The 15,171-nt window shown below is 37.0% G+C and overlaps 6 protein-coding genes across 6 annotated transcripts; 2 read left to right on the top strand and 4 right to left on the bottom strand.

The window, feature by feature from the left end:
• Positions 1–337: 337 nt before the first annotated feature.
• On the bottom strand, positions 338–2,437 carry I206_102171 (uncharacterized protein; the record flags this gene model as incomplete). Its single annotated transcript, XM_019158433.1, has 4 exons — positions 338–767; positions 860–1,382; positions 1,452–1,513; positions 1,623–2,437. 4 exons carry the CDS (start codon positions 2,435–2,437, stop codon positions 338–340), a joined length of 1,830 nt encoding a protein of 609 aa, XP_019008179.1.
• Positions 2,438–3,104: 667 nt separating this feature from the next.
• On the bottom strand, positions 3,105–4,539 carry I206_102170 (uncharacterized protein; the record flags this gene model as incomplete). Its single annotated transcript, XM_019158434.1, has 8 exons — positions 3,105–3,278; positions 3,352–3,591; positions 3,666–3,682; positions 3,749–3,779; positions 3,853–4,031; positions 4,094–4,184; positions 4,285–4,296; positions 4,360–4,539. The coding sequence occupies 8 exons, from the start codon at positions 4,537–4,539 to the stop codon at positions 3,105–3,107; spliced, it is 924 nt and encodes a 307-aa protein (XP_019008180.1).
• An 898-nt stretch (positions 4,540–5,437) lies between these two features.
• I206_102169 (uncharacterized protein) lies at positions 5,438–7,105 on the bottom strand (the record flags this gene model as incomplete). The annotated part of the gene is made up of 7 exons (XM_019158435.2): positions 5,438–5,464; positions 5,535–5,634; positions 5,695–5,846; positions 5,952–6,139; positions 6,211–6,289; positions 6,351–6,616; positions 6,826–7,105. 7 exons carry the CDS (start codon positions 7,103–7,105, stop codon positions 5,438–5,440), a joined length of 1,092 nt encoding a protein of 363 aa, XP_019008181.2.
• Positions 7,106–7,508: 403 nt separating this feature from the next.
• I206_102168 (uncharacterized protein) lies at positions 7,509–8,078 on the top strand (the record flags this gene model as incomplete). The annotated part of the gene is made up of 3 exons (XM_019158436.2): positions 7,509–7,539; positions 7,770–7,918; positions 8,022–8,078. 3 exons carry the CDS (start codon positions 7,509–7,511, stop codon positions 8,076–8,078), a joined length of 237 nt encoding a protein of 78 aa, XP_019008182.2.
• Positions 8,079–8,448: 370 nt separating this feature from the next.
• Positions 8,449–11,281, bottom strand: I206_102167 (uncharacterized protein; the record flags this gene model as incomplete). Its single annotated transcript, XM_019158437.1, has 2 exons — positions 8,449–9,453; positions 9,515–11,281. The coding sequence occupies 2 exons, from the start codon at positions 11,279–11,281 to the stop codon at positions 8,449–8,451; spliced, it is 2,772 nt and encodes a 923-aa protein (XP_019008183.1).
• A 1,481-nt stretch (positions 11,282–12,762) lies between these two features.
• Positions 12,763–14,583, top strand: I206_102166 (uncharacterized protein; the record flags this gene model as incomplete). Its single annotated transcript, XM_019158438.1, has 2 exons — positions 12,763–13,464; positions 13,531–14,583. The coding sequence occupies 2 exons, from the start codon at positions 12,763–12,765 to the stop codon at positions 14,581–14,583; spliced, it is 1,755 nt and encodes a 584-aa protein (XP_019008184.1).
• Positions 14,584–15,171: the final 588 nt, after the last annotated feature.

The following is a 15,171-nucleotide window of genomic DNA, read 5'->3' as shown; positions in this document are numbered from 1 at the left end:
ATTTGTGAATACATTGATGATTGATTTATCTTGCTCAAACGTAGTTAGATGGTATAGACTGATCCAAACATGACCAAGTCGTGTTGAAAATACAATTGCATAGTTGGAGTTAAAAATACATTATTCATAAAGTCATTTCGTCATATCTCATATCATTTATCTCAAATCATGAGTTTCGTTATATTGTCCATCATATAAGTTGCACCAAAAGCATCAAAATCATTGTAAAGTACCAAATCAATCAATTAACGAATCAACATTAAATGTTAAACCTTTCACCAGCATGAGCCATAATTATCACTGCACCTGTCCATATACCTAAACCTCGGGCGGCTAGTCACCATGGACCCCAACCGTCATCTGACGAATTGGTTGAAATAACTTTTACAAGATCGGTAGTATCTAATCTAGATTTCATTGGAGTTAAAGTTTTGCCTAAATTGACATTGTGTTGATTCTCCCTTTCATTATCTGTTGTTGTATCGTCATCAAGCAAATCATGAGAATGGTCGAATTTCGGTGAAGTGTTTGAAGAGATGGTAGATGTTGGTTTTATATTCAAATCGAAGCCTAAGCCTACCGTTGCAGGGGGTGATGTTGGTGTCCTCCTAGTGAAAGATGTTGGAGTAACTGTATTACTCCTATCATTTGCTCGACGATTGTTTCTTTGCTGTTGCTGGTGATTACAGTTGACGTTGGTAGATGAAGAGTTAGAGAGTCTAGACGAAGGAGTATCCCATGGTGTAATTAATTTTTGCAGATTTGTACTGAGGGCATAGTCAGCTTATAGAATTCGCAATTAAAACGAAAATGGACAGTTGCATTTCAAACAAAATGATGATACTCTTTAAACACTCACAGATCCAATTTTGGGACCCCATGATTCTCTTCCGCCGGTTGTTTGCCATTTGATGTCGAATTATCATGTTTGATTGATTCTTGTTCAGGTATTGTACCTCCCGCAGCTGCGCCAACAGTTTTCCAAAGATTTCCCAAAAATCGCTTTCCACCTTGAACAACTTCTGGACTAAGATAACCCTCCGTTTGACTTATAATTCCACTCAAAACAGCTGCTCCTGTATTACTTAGACCGCCAGTAGATGCGATCAACGCATTTGAAAGTGGTTCGTCAATCGTAGTTAAGGATAATGATGAAGAAGAAGTAGAAGCAGAAGCGGAAGCGGAAGATGAGATCGTACTGTTTGGTCTTCGAGTTAAGGGATGTTGAGTAGTGGTGTGAGAGCGGGAATGAGAAGATCGAGATTGAGGAGCAGGTGTAGGTGCAGGCGGATCAGATTGGATAGGTGAGAGGGCTGAGCGAGAAACGATTGTTGTCCAGCGGGATTTCAACTTAGCCAGAGAATTCTCTTGGGCTAGTAATTCTATTAATCATACAAGTCAATTAGCATTTTGCTATCCCAGACTGAGGTCATTTGTTATGGATTACATACCTTGTTTTAGCTCAGCTACTCTTCTCTCTCTTTGAGCAATATGAGTGAGTAAATCAGCATGTCTAAGAATCATAAGCAGTCAGCATGGTTGTAATGCACTTAAGAGCCTTGTTGTTAACCGGGCAAGACTTGATTCGCAAGATAAATAAAGGTTTGAAGATGATTACTTACTTCTCTGCCAAAGTCTGCACCCCACTGATTCTCCTATCTTGCTGTACCTCATCCATAAGTTCATCTTCACTCTCAACATTTCGCTTTTCAATCACATCTTCATCCATTCCCCATCCATCTCCTCTTCCAAATACCTTTCTTTCGGCTGTTCGAGGTGTAGGAAGAGGTATAGCAGGTGAATAACTTATACTTGCTCTTAAACCCATTCTTCTATCAGGTCGTCTAGATCGCTCACTTCCATTAATTGGTGTTAAAGGTTGCGTTGATATTTGTAAATTAGGTGAAGGAGATGAAAGTATAAGTGGTGATTTATAATCAATAGACTCTAATTCAAAAGAAGGAGGTCTAGAGCATAAAGATAATCTCTTTAACTTATTTCTTGAGCTTGATTGAGATTGATCAATTGATTCTTCAGTATCCATTATTGTTGGTGTAGAAGGAGGTATGATTATACTTTTACGCTTGTCTTGTTTACTGTTTGATAAGTTTGAAGAAGAAGGATTATTATCCTCATGTATATTTGATGATGCTGAAGAAGGTGATCGAGGTGAAATATTAAGGGAAGACGATGAAGTCATTCCTAAAGGTTTCAAACCTTTATTAAGTGTACCCGAAGTAGAGGTAAATGATGAATGCAATCTTGATAAATTGGCTGGTGGTGCAGGTCCAGAATTAATAATGAAACGATCAGAGCTTTGTTTTACTTGATTCCTTTTCATCTTATCCTGACCATTCTTAAATGAAGGTGATATAATTATTGTTGATTTAGCTTGATATCGATGATTTGGTGTTGATGGTACGTTACTTGATGACATTATGATCTGTTGATTATATTATTATACAAACAAGAAATGAGATATGAAGATATGATTTATGCTGTTGGTCAAATTATAAAGATGGTATATATAGCGAACTAAGCGTTAAAGAGGCATAATTGAGAAGAATAGACTTAAAACCCAAACAAATATATATATAGTAATGTTATACACAATCAATTCAATGTGTATACGATGACATGTATATAGTTGATTGATGTCGTGAGTGAGTAGGAGATCGATAAGTACATCGTAGTGTAATACATTGTGACTGATTTGTTTATTTTCTCTTAGATAATCGTAGCTAGAATGTTGTTGTTGACACAATATTTCATCGCATTCCTCCTGATTTACGGGTAACAATTGTCCTATCCGATAGGAAAGAGGCAAAACATCAATAACGTCACTCCGGGTAACTTAAACTTTCATTCCAGCTCAAATACATTGTTTAGGTATGCATATCGAACGGTAAAAGTGTGAAGATGCTATAACATCATAATTGCATTGATTATACTATCTTCTGGAATATACAGATTTCTCTCTACAGTGATTCACATTATACGTCTATTTACTGCCGATTCACTTTTGTTCATATTTTCTCTTGAATTGCTCTGTATGTTGAGCTTTTAATCTGACCTCCTGAAGTCTGATCAATCGCATATTGAGTCTAGTATTCTGATCCAGGAGTCCTTTCATAATACCAAATAGGTTGAGTGGAATTACAATTAGTTTTAGTAGTTTGATTAATGGGTTTCAAAATACCTTCTTGAGGTCTACCTAATGAATGAGAATAATACCATACTTCAGAAAGTATCTGTTTAGTAGGTCCATAACATCCGAGCTAATATATTAAAATGATAGGTTAATTTCAGTATAGTGAAATTGGAATTAAATGAAAAAGAAGGAAAGCTTACGTATGGTTGAGCACCTGAAGCTTTAGTTAATATATCTTGAATTTTATTAATATTATATCCAGTTTGATTAGAAGGTTTTATACCTTCATCAGATAACCATTCATAAGTTGGATATTGAATTTGAGCTTTAATTACACTTTCTAAGAAATCAATTATTGATGCTTCTGTTGAATTTTGATATATTGATCCATAACAATTTGGAACTCCTTCGAAACCAACATCATAAGTTGAAAAGCAAGTCTAAGAGATAAAAGAATTAATATTCATGATTTACACTTTGAATATTGTAATTTATATAGATACATAATACTCACAGCATGTTTGGAGAACTCTTAAATGTTTTGATGAATTAATATGTTAATAAATTGGCTAAGATATGAAAAGAGATATAACTTACCATGTTGCCAAAAAGTCCAATCTGGTGAACCCTTTTTAAAAAACAAAACAACATGATCAGACTCAATTCATAACGAAGATACAGAAATAATTATTCCAACTTACTTGTGATTTCCAATATTTTTCTAAATAAGATAATAAATCGTATTTACCATATTTTTGTAATAAAGGTGTAATTATATCTCCCCCTTGCCAAATTGGAACAGGTATACCATCGATTTTACCATTAGTTGTATTTGGTGAAGGAAAAGGATCATATTGTCTTGATAAATCACAATATTGACCTTAATACGATTCATTAGTATTGATAATTTCACACGAATGATATATATATATAGCAACTTACCATAAGATCCATCGCATCTATCAGGCCATAATCCATGAATAGTCCATGAATTTAAAGGTAAAAATGATTTTTCACTTTCAAGACCTGTATACTTTTTAATGATGAAATGGAATTTTTAATTTTAATTAATTGTAAAATAAAAGAGAGAAAAAAAATTATTGGGTAAGAGATTGTTTAGAAAAAAAACTTACTGTATCCCAATACTGAAAAATATTAAAGAGGTCAACATTTAATAAAACTTTGTTTAAAATGTAAATTTTACTTACTTGAGTAATTAATACTAAACCTTCAGTAGGTGTACAACAAGTATCTAAAATTGTAGTTTGATTTTCACATGAAAAAATAGGTTTTGTTAATGCACATGTATGATTATCTGAATTCCATGCTTTTACGATAGATGTAAATATAGGTAAAATAATTAAAAGATTAGTTTTGAAGTAAATCATTTTTTAACGATTTTTAATGACCCGTCCTAGAGTTTTGGTTTTTTCAATTTAAATTATTATGAATTGAAGATTTATCAAGATTGTTCTTGAAGAAGAATGATTCAATTGATAATTTAATTGTCAGTATTAATTAATTTCATATATGGGATGAATCAATCATTGGTATTATCTCCTTCGCTCCATTGCCAAGTGAAGGACTGTTAAAATTGGGCTAAGCATGTATCACATGCTACCGATGAGCACCAACAACGTTTCTAGAAATACGATCAATTATAGAGCATAGATTGTATTCTTACTGTCATGTAAAATGACGAGAAAGTATGGGACTAGTACTACTATTCGAAGATGAATCACGTGGTTATTCAAGCACGTTCTTACGCAATGAGAGGTAGACACATGTACACGAATATAACGATTCAAATTTCTTCTTCAGTATATTGCGATATACCCACACGTTTGAACAACTTCTCCAGTGTATTCGAGCTACTTATACAATTATGGGAGTAGCGTTTCCACAGCGCATGTCTGAATTCACGACGAAATATTCTCATGGGAGTAATTTGCCAAATCCCACAAATACTTGCTCACCCGTTTTTGTAATTATCCTCGAACATAGCCATAGACTGGTTAACGTACATATCAGATAAATCGAAAGGCGACCTATAAACGAAGATTGACTATATCCTAAAGGAAGAAAGGGGATCGGGTTATTCCAATTCATTGGTATATCTGGGATCCAGCTTTCGCGTCAGATTGATATCGATTGGAAAGGATAAATCTGTTCACATGCTCAACTAACTGCATCATTCCTAAGGTATTATTGTCCATCGATCATATATCTAAAGTATCGATATGGAAAAACGAAGAGCAAATTGAGCAGGAAATTGAAAATAAAGAATTATGATACAAGTATAAAAGCGAGGAACTGTACGTCGATATATGATTAGCTCTTAATTTAATTTGTTAAGATATTAACAATCAAAAATTGTACTTACGAAAATAATTAATACACCGAAAATCTTTAACATTAACCATCTATTACTAGTTACACTAGCGTAATATTTTAATAATTCTCTTTGTGCACCCGTCACATTACTTTTCAAAAAGAAAAAGTATTTAAGCCATAAATTCAAGTATATCAAATGTAAAACTCACGCTGCTATATCCGTTGTATCTGCATCAATTCGTTGAACTGTTTCTCTTTGTTCAGCTACCATTCCTGCTAATTGAGAGAAAATTGATCCTAATTCCGCTATAGTAGATTCAATTGATTCAATAGCTGTAGAACGTGATTGTATATAATCGTTCTACAAAGGAGCGAAAACATATCGTCAATTTCCGAAAACTTGAAAATCAACGACCTCCTCGTTCACGCTACGAATTTAACGACTCCTGAGAACGGAAAGGCTCACCTGTTGTTCTACTAATTGCATTTGCTGATAATCTCCTCCTTTACTAACACCACTTTCACCTCTATCACCGTCAATATCCAATGCTAAGAAATCTGTTTTACCATCATCTGGTATAGGTGATGCTCGTGATTTCCCTTTACGATCAAATCCTGAACCTGGACCTCCGTTTTGAGCGAAAAGTAGGGAGTCTGAGGGGTCACAGATTGTAAAGTCAGTAATAGACTTTGAACACGTTCCGTTTGAGAGGAAATGCACTTACTGTTTGATGGTGGCGGTAAAGAAGCATTTGCAGCAGTATGCATAAATTGTTCTGTCCTATCTTTACTTGCTTTCATATTCTACATCATGCAATATCAGTAATGAAGTGAGGTGAAAATCAGTGTAAACGGTATAACTTACTTGAGTCCGTAATTCTAAAACATCTTTGAATCCCATACCCATATTTGCTAGTCTACTTTGTAAGAGCATAACAACATTACTATTATGTTCTTCTACTTGTTTACCACCTCCTGATCCGCTACTTGATGAATTAGGTTTTTGACTTCGTACGTATGATTGTAATGATGCTATTTGAGTATTAAGGGATGCTATATCCTGTCTTATTATATATGTTAACTCTGATATCTCGATTGGACGATCGTCGAAAAGAGTTTTTCGTTTGGCCACTATTTGTAGTTAAGTATCATTCCGATAGGAGTAAAGATAGCGAGCGAATGAAACAAAGGTTGGGGAGTTATTGACGGCAATTGAGAGGATTGAGAGGGATAAGGGTGTACATTTATCGGGAGAAGAGAAATGCGCAATGAGTAGTTAGCATTACATATTCTAAATCGCATAATCAGATTGAAAACATCGAACAAAAGGTTTTACTTACATTGTGCCAATTTTTGCAATTTCAAGGTCGTATTATTTATATCTTTTGCAATTCCACCAGCCATTCTACCAAATTCACTCTTATTTCCACCTTTTGAACTATTTGATCCATTCACATCTTTTGAAAGTAAAGGTTGTTTTGATTCTTTATCTTTATCTTTATTTTTACTTTTCAAATTAGCTGAAGAAGAAGAAGAGGAAGAAGAAGAAGCTAAGGAAGAACGTGATTTAATTGAATTTAAAGTTGAATGAAATTCAGAAGTTCGATCTTTTGGTGCCATCTTAATTAAATTTCCTATTACTGAGCTAACAAGATGCTGAATACAAAGCTCTGAAGACCTTTAACAATGTTTGAATATGATATTATAGATGATATGATGAATGTACTATTGTTATCAGACGCGCTGGAACTTAAGGTGGCAATAACAATAAATCAAGTGCCACATTGGGTTTTATCGCCGTATCTCCGTTCTATCGCTGAGGTTATTGTTGAAGATAGTCAAGATACTAATTATGATGATGATAACAGTAATTTCATTAGACATTCTTACAATCTTCAATCCATCCGACCAGATAAAGCATCCTTCAGGCCTTAACATTCGAGCCTCTATCAAACGTAGATCCGAGTTATACCTCAAGGAATCCGACTTCAAGAACAAAATACACACAATCAATTAAATTAAAATGTCTCGTGTATCTCAACCGGAATTGAAGAGTGAGTGATATTCCTTAATCTCAATGAAGTCTCTTGAGAACTTAAGAAATGATTACTGATTATGCCATTTTTAATTCTTCTTCCTGCTGAAACAATATACTTCGCCTTCCCCTCCATGATCAACAATACTATCGCTAATCACTTTACGGATTTTTCCCAAATCTACAACCTTTATTTGTTTTTTAAAATTATCACTTTTTTCATCTATAACAATATTATCGAGATTTTAGAATTTATGGATAGAAGATGTTATTTAAATTTACAAGGTGGTAGACAAGTTTCAGGAGTTTTAAGAGGATTTGATATGTTTTTAAATTTAGTTGTTGATCAAGCACATGAAGAATTAGGTGGTGGTCAAAGAAAACCATGTGGTATGATTGTGAGTTATTGTTTGAAATTTTGAAGAAGATCAGGAGAATATCATAATACATTATAAATTCAGATGATTTTCAATTGATTGATTGATTGAATTTGTATTGTAGGTTATTAGAGGTAATTCGGTATCTTCAATGGAATTGCTAGATAGTATGAAAGTGTAGTAATAAGCCAACTACAAAAAGAATAAATTGTAAGAGTGAAAGAGATAATTAGATAGATTGATCATGAAAAGCAAAGAAGAAGCAGAAAGAAGAACATTCAAAATTTTACATATTGGATAAAGCCAAAACCAAAACCAATGATTCCCTTATTCCATATAGTCAAAATACGATCAACAGGTTATCGTTAGTATATACCAATCTTGAAAAGAGATTATAAATTTGCATATACAGTTTTTTTGTTTTTTATATACCTGTATGAATGAAAATACAAATTGTCCTTTGTTAAAAAGTACGTATTATTATATTTTAGATACTTTATCAATTCAATCATACTTCCTTCATTTGTAAACTGAGTGAATTGCGTTCTAGGCTATTTACTATAATCTCGTTTAATTAATAAACCAACTAATAAACCAATAATCAAAATTAATATTAAACTAGTTGATAAAATTATCCAAATTTTTAATTTTGTTTTTGGTTTTTCTTCCAAAATTCCAGTTTCAATATAACTTAATATACTTTGTCTATTTTTCCAATTTGGTGATCTATGTCCTAAATGAGGTGATTGTGGTTTATGTTCATTTTCATTTCTATAAATTATTTGTCCTTCATCAAAAGTATATTCCAATTTTTCATTATTATTGGTATTATTGAGATTGTTTGATGATTTTGGTTGTAAAGTGGAAGATAAAGGTGAGATTGATGTTGATGATGAATTTATACATTGTATTGGATTTGTACAATTCATTATGATATATGATGATTTATCTTTAGGAGGTAAAGGTGGTGATTTTTCTTCTTCTTGTTCTGGAAAAATAATTACTCCTTTCTCAACGGTACCTTCTTGATTTGTAGTAAAGTGTGTATTGGATTCTTCGTTAGTTGGTCTTGATTGTGTCGGGCCTTTTCGCTTTGGAGAAGGGATGCTAGGATAACGTATCATATCGAAATCAATCTCAAGATGATCATGATCATGACTTTCATCAGAACCTATTTCCGTAAATATATCTTCCCGACTTTCTGTTCTTTTTAATCTCCTACCTAGCCTTTCACGTAGACTTTGAGCAGGAAGCGAACTCCGACGAGAAGCTTTAGTCGAATTTGATTTTCGAGGTGAGCTTGATTTTTCCGAGTAGCTTTTCCTACATTGTGCGGTGTTTTGTGCCTTTTCATTATCATCTGTCTGGGTCCTATTGTGACGTAAAGATGATTTACGTGGACAATGTATTGAAACGGATGAAGAAGGTTTATGATTATTAGTTTTCTTATTTGAGAACGAGCTTGACGGGAGATGAGGTAAAGGCGGTCTTTCCGGAGTAGGTTGATTTGATGAAGGAGTGAATGGGCGAAGTATCTTGAGCGATTGAGAAGATACCTATAAACCCAAATTGCATTAGCCAAATTTGCAAGAAGATAGAACGCCGAGACTGACTTACCCGCTTACCACTTCGTAATACACGTTCAAGTACCCAAGCTCTACCCATTAGTGATATGAGATCCATTTGACCTTCATTTCGTTTTATCTCATCTGTCTCACCATCTTCCAACTCTTCCCAACGATGTTGAATAGCATGAATTTCCCATTTTTTGAAGAATTTATGACCATTAACATTAATCGTACTATTTGATCCCCTTTTCGTAGACTTGTTCGACTTGGTGGATTTGATTGATTTTGTACGATGGGAAATTGATGATCCACTCTTGGAAGCTGTACCTCCGAATGACCATTTCCCTTTACTGTGAAAATTTGATGAAGAAGCTTTTGTTGCCATTGCTGAACCTATACTTTCCCATCTACTATGATTACTCTCACTACCATTTACACCGCTTATCAATTCAGGAGTGTTTATTTGGCTTTGATCAGGTGTGACACTGATATTCCGAGAAATAGGCGAAAAAGCTGTGTTACGTATAGAAGTAGGTGATTCCGTCATTCCGCTATACAAACTTTGTTCAGAGAACCTTCTATCGCCAGAAGTATGGTCGTCAGGCCAACTGATCGGTGAGCGAGGTATGCTTAACCTCGCATTGCTGCTACTATTCTCAGCTATCGGCAGCATTGTATGTTGACTTTTGATGGAAGAATCAGCTGATGCTCGACGAGAATAACCCATAACAGGTGTTGAGATTGGATCCCTTGCCAAGAAAGAATACGTTGGTGTACGTGCGGAAGAAGCGGGTGTATCTCCTTTCATCGTTATTGAATAATCTTCAGTCGAAGTAGATGGTCCATGAGATGATACAGGTGAAGTAGAGAAAGGTGAAGTTTGTCTAGGAGGAGGTTCAGCCCAAGGTAATGCAGCTAACGAAGAATGTAATCTTTCTCTTCCACTACTTGTTCCGCTAATCAACCCAAAAAGGGGCGAATCGTCATGATCGAATGATCTTGATGGAATTCCAAATTCCATGATAGGTTGACCCACGTTGCCCTCCTTGTGATTATCATAATCAAAACCGGTGCAATCACGATTAGGATATACGGAAGGTTGAAAATCAAGATTGGGAGTTGAGAGTATCGATAAGTCATCCATGGACGGTCTAAATTGAAGATGATGTGAAGAGGCGGAAGTCATTCTTCCAATTTCAGCTTTCCTAGGGGAATGTATCTCGGTAGAATGAGAATGAGCGTTGGATTGAGTATCTAAAGATAGCGAAGAAGCAAGAGATGTAGTTGTTCGAGTTGATTTAGGCGTTGTGGTTGTTAATAATGCTTTGTGTGGAACCGGTGGAGGAGTTTGAGGTGGAGATATTTCACTTGGACTCGGATTAGGTGTTTGGAGTTGACCTGATCGGATTGAGATTCTGGATGTCTTTGCCTTCACTCTCTTGCCTTTCTTTTTCGAGCTTGATTCAGACATCAAAGATGCTAAAGATTGATTATTCGGTGGACTAAGCATATCTGCTAATTGTCTTGGACTCAGCCCATACCCTACTGCTACTCCCTCATTGTCTGGAAGCCTACTTTCAGGTCTACTGTCAGATGCATTCTGACTAAGGACTGAAGCTGGACTTGTAGAATCTGGCGGTGGTCGATAAAATAGCAGATCAGCATTTGGAGTGGGTGGTGAAGCAGTCGCGTAACTTGCTTGACTAAAGCGAGATCGACCAGATAGTGGGAATTGAGGACGGGACAGTGGTTTTGAAGATGATGATGATGATGGAGTGAAAGATGGATCTAAGGAAGGCGAGAGTCTTGGGTCCATCTGATTGAGATTAGTCGAAGGGGTGTTTGCGGTTGCAGAAGATGAGGATAATGCCTAATGAGTGACGAAAAGCTGGTGAGTGATCTTTTAATCGGTATCGGTATGATCTTTGTTTCGAGGCGTGTATGTATACATTTGTATACAAGGAGAGGGATGAAGGGAAGGATGAGAATAAATTCAGTGACGATAAAGGAATAAAGGACTGTTTGTTTCTGATTAACATGTAATTGATTGAGGTCCAAAGGTGAATCTACTAATCATTTAACATAGTTCTACCGTCAGATATACCCATGGATCAATGCATATGTCTTTTCTAAATGAGGATCGAGCTCCTCCACATATTGTAAACAACTCTTCTTTCATGTTCACTTTGATCGCATCTTGTCCGAATGTCTTGATCATTATCAATCATACATAATATGATGATTCGTACGCTTTGATCCTCTTGTTGTTAAGGCAATGAGGTACGATTGAAAGGGTGAAACGTCTGAAATCACCCCATATGCCCTAATCCCCAAGCCCTGTTTTCTTTCTGGAATCACGCATGGTACGCATATGCGACCTCACATGGTGACGTTGAGCTGAGAATAACCGTCCACACAAGTCAAATAGTGAGGATCTTTCAGATTGAAATATAGGTCAAATGGTCAATGAAATACAATATCTATCATACTGTAGCATGTGAAGGGATAATTGTTATTGTGCGATCGGTTAGTTTCCGACAATCTCGCGCGTTAAGCTTAAATCATCTGCTAGGCACATTGGCTAGATACGGCTGATCGATTTATATTGAGCAACATCTTATCGAAATGTGTCAGATCATCATCTAACACAGATCTGAGGATAACGCGTCCGTATATATATGTATGAGTGAACAGATGTTTAAATCCAAAAGGGAGAAGTACAGTAGGGTGTTAACAGTGACGCAACCGGTGTTTGGGCTTATAGAGCCTTGATCAGCCATTGAGTTGAAATGCGGTACTGAAAGTTTATCGGCTTTGAAATTGTTAATATCATGGGGCAACAAGCGACTATAGAATAGGCGCTTGACCTAGACGTGTGACGTAGTGAATCAAGATTGACCTGCTATAACAAATATGTAGGCCATCCCTTCTAGGGATTTCCTTTTTTTATGAGACAGTGTGACAACATCAGAAGACCTAACGAAGAATAGGACGCATCAATCCAAGGATGACCTGTTATAACAAATGTGTAGCTTATCCTTTCTAGAAAACTCCACTCTATGAGGCCATGTATAAAGCGCCGAAAAACAAAAGATGTACTAACGATAAAAGAAAGTCGAACCTTTCCACAGCATAGAGCTCAAAGGTGGACGATTTGGAAAGACAAATATCGAGTCAGACTTCCACAATATATGAAGTCAACTTAATATGCCTATGTTTTCTCACTTCATATCCATATCAAACATTTTAATTCTCAAATCGCTTATCTTCAATATCTTCCGTTTCTTTTCACTCAACATGCCAAATGAGGGCTCGAGACAACATTTGGATCCCAATCCTCACCATCACGCGGGTGTAGGCAAACCTACAGATTTTTCGAGTCGTCAATCCAGTGTATCTCCACATAGACAAGCACTTGCTGAGAATGAAATGTACCGAGATCTCTTCAAGGGTACGAAATTTGAAGGCACAAGTGCATCAGATCATCATCTGGGCCCCAATAATGCTCAGGAGCAGGCCCTTTTCGCCGGTACAAAATTTGCAAGCAGCGACTATGACGAGCACAATCATGCTTTGGACATGTCCACGGGTTCTGCTGGCACGTTACTTTCCCAAGAACCGATACACCCTGGTAATATCCCAAATTCATCGACCGAAGGTATCAATATGCCTGATTCATTCACCGATTTCAACGAATGGGGGCTGACTGGGAGCAACGAATTAGCTGACAATGTCAATATCCCGATGTTTCATCAGATGCAGGGTTCCAGCAACGTGTCAAGTCTCTACCATCGATATGACCCAAACTCCCCAGCTCAACCAGCCATTTATAACACTTCCGCCCACGACACCCACCCGTTTGGGAACCAGTATGGCTACTTTGTTCCGCAAGGGCATAATCATGACATGAACGGGAACAATCCTTTCTCTACTGCGAATGATTATGTAGCGGATGTCGGTTCGAGTATCCCACATAATCTGAATTACCCTTCTGACCAGGTAAGCATTATTCATCATCCGAAGGGACCTACCGAATCACAAGCGCTGACAGAGAATTATCCCCAGGTTACGAATGCCACTTCTGCAGTAGATGCGTCGCAAGCATCGGCATGGTACCCAGCTCATCAAGCTCATGCAAATGTCACTGGATCGTTCGATCCAACGACATGGGCTAATGGAGGCCTTGCCCAGAATCTCAATCAGCTTCACGCGTCCAGTACCCAGGACAACGTCCAGGATCCTTCCAATCTCGGCCTGGGTCTCCCCTCAGGTAGGACTCCTGGCCTCCCAAGGAGATTGAGCGAATGGCCAGGGTCTCACCGATACGGTCTAAATGAGGAAGAAATAGAAAATCTTGATCGCATGATTAGCAGTTTGTCTAATGAAAGGGTTGAAAACCAACGATTGTACTTAAGATACGATGGGGAAGAACACGACACAACACTGGTAGGACAGCAGAAATCCCAACACATATTAGCGGTACGTAATCGGCGAGCGAATGAGTTCAATAGAGTCAAAGCGATGCTGGATGAATTCCGCCATGGCACGTTGCGAGACCTTAAGGATATCTCGACAACAGATATTCAAACATGCGAGAACGTAACTTATAAGTTGGCAGAAGATAATAAATCTCAACTTGAAGCTAATCAAAGTACGTGGAAGCTGATTAAGAGTAGATTGGACTTGAGGATCATGAAAGGTTTATACCCTTGGTTTCATAAAACTACTTTTAGCGCCACTAATTCGAGCGGAAAAAACCTCGTTGGAAATAGGGAAAGCATTTATTGGGTTATAGAGAATGAGTTCAGAAAAATCAAACCAGTGACAGGCTGGGCTTCGGCAAGTTTTGAAAATAATATTGGTAAAACAAAAAAATTCCTTGAACGTATGGGTGCAAGAGCAAATATGAATGAACGTGTTCTTATAGATCATGAAATGTCACAAACAATCAAGGTGCTAGATGGAATGATAACCTTACTCAACAATTCTCAAGCAACCAAAGACCTTTCAACGATACGTGAATTATGCGGGACGGCTTTTACCTACAGAGAAGCTAAACCTAGTCGTGCTAAACCTAATAAGGCCCCTCACCAACAGTCTTCGGGGTCCAAGGATTGATATCTCGCCTCGGCATGCGTCCATGTTTTGTATAAATGCTTTGATGTTACCTAATACCATCGAATCCTATAAGATCCACGGAGTGCGTGCATGTGCAAAGGACGCCTCTACGATTCAGAGCTTTGAAACCTAACATGTCCTCCGTATAGCGTCTCAGTTCCTACAGTCCGTAAATCTCCCTTCAATCCTCACAATTACTTCTACGATCCTGCACATCTCATCCAAATCTCCCTAAGTACTGTATTTTCCATCTACTGCCCATCTGCATCTCGATTGCCCAATATCGAACCAAAACCATAGCCAGGAAACTCTCTTTCTGTAAAGTTGAAGCGTAGCTGCTGTCAGTATCCACTCGCAAAAATTCTCTGACAAAGTCTTGTAACGCGATTCTTTCCTGCCACGGGCAGTAGGACTTCACGCAACTGTCCCGTTCTGCAAACGTGCCTATCAATCTATAATTGAACAGCAAAAGGTATTGAGGGGTAAATTCGTTGTTCCATAGCAAGAGGCATGCTACTGGCCGTGTGATTTTATTCTGGTGCGCTTCTAGATCACGATTCCACCATGCGAATATCTCTCTTTACTGTG

Source organism: Kwoniella pini, chromosome 2, assembly GCF_000512605.2.
Source record: "Kwoniella pini CBS 10737 chromosome 2, complete sequence".
Taxonomy (NCBI): Eukaryota; Fungi; Basidiomycota; class Tremellomycetes; order Tremellales; family Cryptococcaceae; genus Kwoniella; species Kwoniella pini.
The sequence above is the reverse complement of the archived record's forward strand: the minus strand, read 5'-3'. Positions and strand labels throughout refer to the sequence as shown.